Genomic DNA, 6,000 nt, shown 5'->3' on the forward strand with positions numbered 1-6,000 from the left:
GAAACGAAGACCCAACACAGCCATAAATAAATAAATAAAACAAACACTTAAAAAAAAAAAAAAATATGCCCAGGATTCACAAAGCGAGATTTTTCAGGTTTTGAGTGTTATTCGAATTAACGTGAAAAGCATTCGTTTCTCCTCCGCTGCAAATGTATTTATGGTATTTGGGGGCAATACGATTTTCTTCCAAGGCAGAGTTTCTCAACTTCGGCACTACTGTCATGGGGGCCAGATCATTCTTTGTGTCGGCGGGGCTGTCCGGGGCTGTCCTGGGCTGTCCTGTGCATCCGGGGATGTTTAGCAGTATCCCTGGCCTCTGTTCACTAGCCGCCAGCAGTGCTCCCTCACCCCAATTACCATGACCAAAAATGTCTCCAGACCTTGCCAAACATCCCCTGGGGGGCAAAACAGCTCCTGGGTAAGAGCCACTGCTCTAGACACTGAACATTGCAAAAGAAACTTGCTCCCGGGAGGAGTGACTGACAAATACAAACACAGGCGTCCAGGACTCCCCCTAACGTGAAGGCTCGGTCTAGTGCTCCATTCGCAGCCCCCTGGCCAACGTAGGAAGCTTTTTCTCTTACGGTGGTGCCTCTGCCTGTGCTCGCTGCATATTCTACAGCCAGTGTCACTTCTAGATTATAAACCATTATTTGTTAAATGAAGACTAATTTTCTAGTCCTGTGCCTATGTCAGTCTCTAAGTAAGGCACTCAGCCCAGAATCAAAGCAAAGTTCTGCATAACTGCTTTGCAGCCCCTGACTGGGACACTGAGTACAGGCAGCAAGCAATTTCTTTTCTTTTCTTTTCTTTTCTTTTCTTTTAATTTTTATTGGAGTGCAGTGAATTTACAATGTTCTGCTGGTTTCCTGCTGTACAGCAAGGTGAATCAGTTATACATAGACACATATCCACTCTTTTTTAGATTCTTTTCCCATACAGGTCATTACAGAGTATTGAGTAGAGTTCCCTGTGCTATACAGTAGGTCCTTATTAGTTATCTATTTTATATATAGTAGAGTGTGTACACGTCAATCCCAATCTCCCAATTTATACCTCCCCCCCTTTCCTCCCTGGTAACTATAAGTTTGTTTTCTACATCTGTAACTCTATTTCTGTTTTAGCACCAGGCAATTTCATTTTGCCAGCATGAACCCAACACATTTAGGTTCCAGGAACTCTGGGGAACCTTCCACCTTTGAACTTCAAGGTTGAAGTCATGGTCTCCATCTTAGAGATGAAGCAATCCAGGCTCAGAGGAAAACTAAGTGACTTGTGCCCAAGACCATACAAGTGGCAGAGCTGGGATAGGAGACTAAGCCCCATGTTCTTTCTTGGCTCCCAAGTTTACAGGGTATCCCCTACTCTGAGCTGCTGAGAAAACGTAGGGTGCACTAGACACCTGCCGGATGCCTCATACACAGGAGCTCATTTGAAATCCTCACTGTTAGGCTGTGAGGTGAGGGTTATTATTCCTACTTAACAGACAAGGAAATGGAGGCTGAAGTAAAGTCCTTGTCCAAGGTCACACAGCTGGACCTGAAATGTGAACTCAGGTGGCTCTCGGCCACCACTCCCTCCGGCCTCCCCTCATGTAAAAATGGCTTATTTCACTAGGAAGAGTCAGTCATTGGTTTTTGGTTTTTTACTACCTAAATTACATTTTCATTCAAATAGATGTGGATTTGGGCTACTCATAATTTACTCGGGGCTCCTTTTATAACACTAAAAATCCAGTCCTATGCACATCCGTGAGAAAAAATGCTCTCTGCCCAGTTGTCAAGAAGTGGTCAGGCTAAAATTTCACTACTGCTCTTCTAACAGTTAATCATTTCCTCCGTTTTCTCTTCTCTCATTCATTCATCCAGTCAATAACCACATCACTTAGGATCTATTCAGAGTGACAAACGCATATCAAATAATCACACAATTAAAAATCATGATGAAAGCACCAGTTAGGAAAAGTAAGTACAGAGGGGGTTCCGAAAATTTAGAATGGCAAGGCTGGCCAGGGTTGTAAAGGACATGCAAGGAATCTGAGATTTGCAGGAAGAACTGGGAGTTCGTTTGAAAGTGAGGCAAGGGACTTTCCTGGCGGTCCAGTGGTTAAGACTCCTTGCTTCCACTGCAGGGGGCGCAGGTTCAATTCCTGATTGGGGAACTAAGATCCCACATGCCGCGCAGTGCGGCCAAAAAGAAAAAGAAAAAAGAAAGTGAGGCGAGAGGAGCTTTTGGTCCTAGTAAACAGTGTGTGCAAAGGCCCTGAGGTAGAAAGGAACCATGCACGCAAGGCCCTGAAGGGGGCCAGAGAGAGCAGTGGCCAGGCCACACAGGGTCTTGTGGACCCCTCATAAAGAGAAATTAAGGGTCCTAAGTAGGGGCAGAGCATGGTCAGATTTATATTTTTAATGATCAGTCTGGCTGTGTCACATGAGCGACCTGTGCCAGGACACAGTTCAAAGAGCTCTACTCTGGATCCTGCAAAACAAGTTTGTTTGTTTCTTTTTTTTTTTTTTTTTCCCCCCCCCTTCTCTCCGGGGTGTGGTGCACCTCCCTGGCTGTGAGCTACCTCCCTTCTTTCTCTGTTTCATTTGTGAAGTTTAAAGGCCAGATCTTTTATCAGGTCTTGGACCTGTTTTCTTTCAGTAGCCCCCCCAGTAAAGTACTTCATCTCTTCCCAGAGCCCTCCCCACTCCCTAACCTCTCTATTCTCTCCAACTTGCTAAGTGGCCAGTCAGTGACAAAAGGTAGGAGAATCTGTCCTTTGGGGCTTTCTTACATAAAGGGTAGAGACAAGCTGAGAAAGAAATACAGATTCCACTCTCTTGCACCTCCTCACACTCAATCAAGCACAGTTGGAAGAAGAAAAAAAAAAAGCAAATCTGAGATAATGTTAAGATTCCTGGATTCCCTCTTGGCCACGCACACCCGCCTCCACCAATCTAGTGGCCGCCGCCAATGGACTTTAGCTCCCGCTGGCCCAACTCCAAGCTTTCATAACTACTTTCAGTTTCTCCACTACAAGAAGCTTCATCTGACCGCACCCTGCCCCGCTAAGAGTCCTTAGCAGCCACTGACACTTCTTCCAGGAAGCCCTTCCTACCCCACCCACCCTTCGTGCCTCCTGCCCGTGAATGCCCTGCTCTGAGTTCCAACAGCACTCTAAGAAAGCAGGTTCTTCGAACTTCATTGTAATTGATTCACCCAACACATGTATGCAAGTGCATGCACACACACGGTCAGTAGGTCCAGAAGGACAGATTCTGGGTGTCACTGTCCCAGCATCTAGCACAATGCCTGGCATCCGGTTGAGAACCCCTCTAAATACTTACTGAATGAATGAGCAAATAGAAGTGGACACATTCAGAGTCTCCCAGGGGCAGGAAGAGAGACCTTAAATGAGAGAGGTTTTCCCTTCTTATAGGTTTGGTTGTGAATGTGAACATGAAACACTGAAGTTACAAATTTTAGAAAAGGCGCTACATTTCACTCAAGGAAATTTGAAAGGATCAAAAATATCAAAGCAGGGCACACATGCTCATGGTTTTAGACAGGACCAAAAACTGCAGGAAAGTTTTCAGACGTTAAGGTGGGAGCAGGGAAAGAAGATGCTCAGGATGGGAACCCAATAAAAAGCCAGAACAGAAACACAGAGCTGACACGGCTCCCACCTGAGCCCACTCTGGCTGCAAAACGCCACGGCAACCGAATAACTGACCCCGTTCTTATCTCTGTACAGTTCTCCCTTCCGCCCACTCCTCTCCCGGTCTTGTTCTCATTCGTCAAATGCCCTTCATAACCAACTCCTACCCCTTCACCTTTCTTAAAAGCACACTCCCCACTGGATCATTTTTGCATTCTGTCTTCAGAAATGCCAACCATGTGGCATTAGTGTTTCACAGTTTCACTTTCTTGGCTGAATTCAAATGGGCTAATCTTATATTGTCCAGGTCTGAACTAGGGTCTTGCTAGTCAGCGGACTAACATCACATCACCTGAGAGTCTGTTAGAAATGCAGTCTCTCAGCCCTATCCCAGACCTCCTGATGCAGAATCAGCATTTACCCAGCTCCCCAGAAGAGTCCTGTGCACACGAAAGTTTGAGAAGCACTGGGCTAGATCCTACGTTCACTCAACAAACATGTATTGAACCAGTGCCGGGTCTACAGTGGGTGTTCAACATGCACAAGAGGATGTGAATGATGTGGAGAAAGGAAGTACAGATATTCCACTGAGGTTGAGAAGCTCCTGTAAATACTAAAATCAGCATCACCGGGGTGCGAGATTCTAGCAGGATTAATAACCTTACGCCCAAATTCAGACGTGGCCAACTGCATCTGGGCTGTGGGAATCTGGAATCTGGGAACTTGACCCTGTCTGCAGCAGGCGGGAGGAACACAGGGGAGGTGTGTGAGTGTGTGTGTGTCTCTTCCCCGCTTCAGCCACAGGCCGCAGGAGCTGACAAGGCCAAGTCCCCGCCCCCCTCAGCTGTCACCCTGTCAAAACAAAGCCGCTGCTGACAGCGCAGGGCCAGCCTGCCCCGCGGCCTCGGGCAGTGCTCCCACCCCGGGAGCACGACGCCCACATCTGGATCCGCAGCTAAGGGGCGGCGGGGTGCCCGGAGCTGGGGTGGAGAGGGGATGGCCAGAAACGCGCGTCCTCAAACTGAGCAGTAGCGCCCGCCGCGCTGGGCCGTCACCTTGCCAAATCCTGTTTACACCCCGAGAGGCTGGGGCAGCGTTTCAACTAAACAAGTAAAAATACAGTAATGACTGGGCTGTCACCGCGCGCCGCAGCGCCTCCGCCCCCGGCCGAGGGCGCCCGGAGCTCCAGGACCCTAGCTTGGGGCTGCGCCGCCCACCCCGCGCATTCCGCCCCTTCGAGCTCCCAAAGCGCCGGGAGTCTGGAATCCTATTCCAGCCTCACTCCTTCCACCCAGCTCCGCCCAGTGGGACGCGGGGAGAGGAGGGCGGAGAGGGGGCGCTCAGGTCCCCCAAAAGATGTTGCCTTGGCCCCGCTCCACTCCCTGGGAGGCGCCTCCGGCGAGCTCCTACAAAGCAACAAAGCCCCAGGGCAGCCCAGGAGCTCGGATGCGAAGGCAACTCCTTCCAAGGGGGAGGAAGGAAAGGCTCTCGGTCGCGGCGATCCCTCCTTCCCACCCGACAGCACTCTGGTCCGAGAAGCAGCTAATTGGGCGCGGGCGACAGCAGCACTTCCGCGGTGCCGCGGCCCCGGGCGGGAGGGGGGGGCGGGAGGGGGAGGGGGTCCCGCGGGCCCGGCCGCGGCCCCTCGGGCCGGCCGGGCGCCGAGCGCGTACCTTGCAGGCTGAGTACACGCCGAGTTTCTCCAGTTTCTTGGCCCGCGGAGCGGAGCGCAGCTGCGCCTTCTTCACTGCGATCCGGGCCGAGCCGCCGCCTCCCGGCCCCTCGGCCGTGCCCGCCGCCGCCACCGCCGTCGCCGGTCCGCAGGCGCCCGAGCCCCCGGCGGCGGCGGCGGCGGCGCCAGGGGAGCCCTGCGGCGGCGCGGGCGGGGGCGCGGGGGGCGGTGGGGGCAGCGCCCCGAGCCCGGCCCCCGCCCCGCCGCCGCCCGGCCCGGCCCCGCCAGCCTCGGACATGCCGCTCCGGAGCACGGCAGGAGACGCCGAGTGTCAGGCGCCGCCGCCACCGCCGCCGCCGCCGCCGCCGCCGCCGCCGCCAGGGTCTCCCTCTCGGGCTCTGGTCGCCAGGAGCGCGAGACCCTCCCCCCGCGCCCTCCCGCCCCTGCGCCCACCCCCCTCCCCGCCCCCGCCCTCCCCCGCGCGCCACCCGCCCGGCTCGCTCCGGCAGCGGCCCGCGCGCTGACGGTGGCGGCGGCGGCGGCGGCGGCAGCTGCTCCCCCAGGAGGGAGGGGACTAGCGGCTCCGCGGCCGCCGCCGCCACTGCACACGCCCTCCCCCGGCTCTCCTCCCCGGGGCCCCGCTCGGCGCCCGGGCCGCCGACATGGCCCTGGGGTGCGGGCG

General features: G+C 53.9%; 1 protein-coding gene across 1 annotated transcript in view; it reads right to left on the reverse strand.

Moving 5' to 3' along the window:
- Positions 1-5,616, reverse strand: part of KAT2B (lysine acetyltransferase 2B) — a 103,996-nt gene extending 98,380 nt beyond the window's left edge. Inside the window, exon 1 of the mRNA XM_068545854.1 lies at positions 5,320-5,616. Within this exon, the coding sequence (XP_068401955.1) occupies positions 5,320-5,616 (297 nt within the window). The remainder of the gene's footprint in view (positions 1-5,319) is intronic.
- Positions 5,617-6,000: the final 384 nt, after the last annotated feature.

The sequence above is a fragment of the Eschrichtius robustus genome, chromosome 6 (genome assembly GCF_028021215.1).
Source record: "Eschrichtius robustus isolate mEscRob2 chromosome 6, mEscRob2.pri, whole genome shotgun sequence".
NCBI lineage: Eukaryota > Metazoa > Chordata > Mammalia > Artiodactyla > Eschrichtiidae > Eschrichtius > Eschrichtius robustus.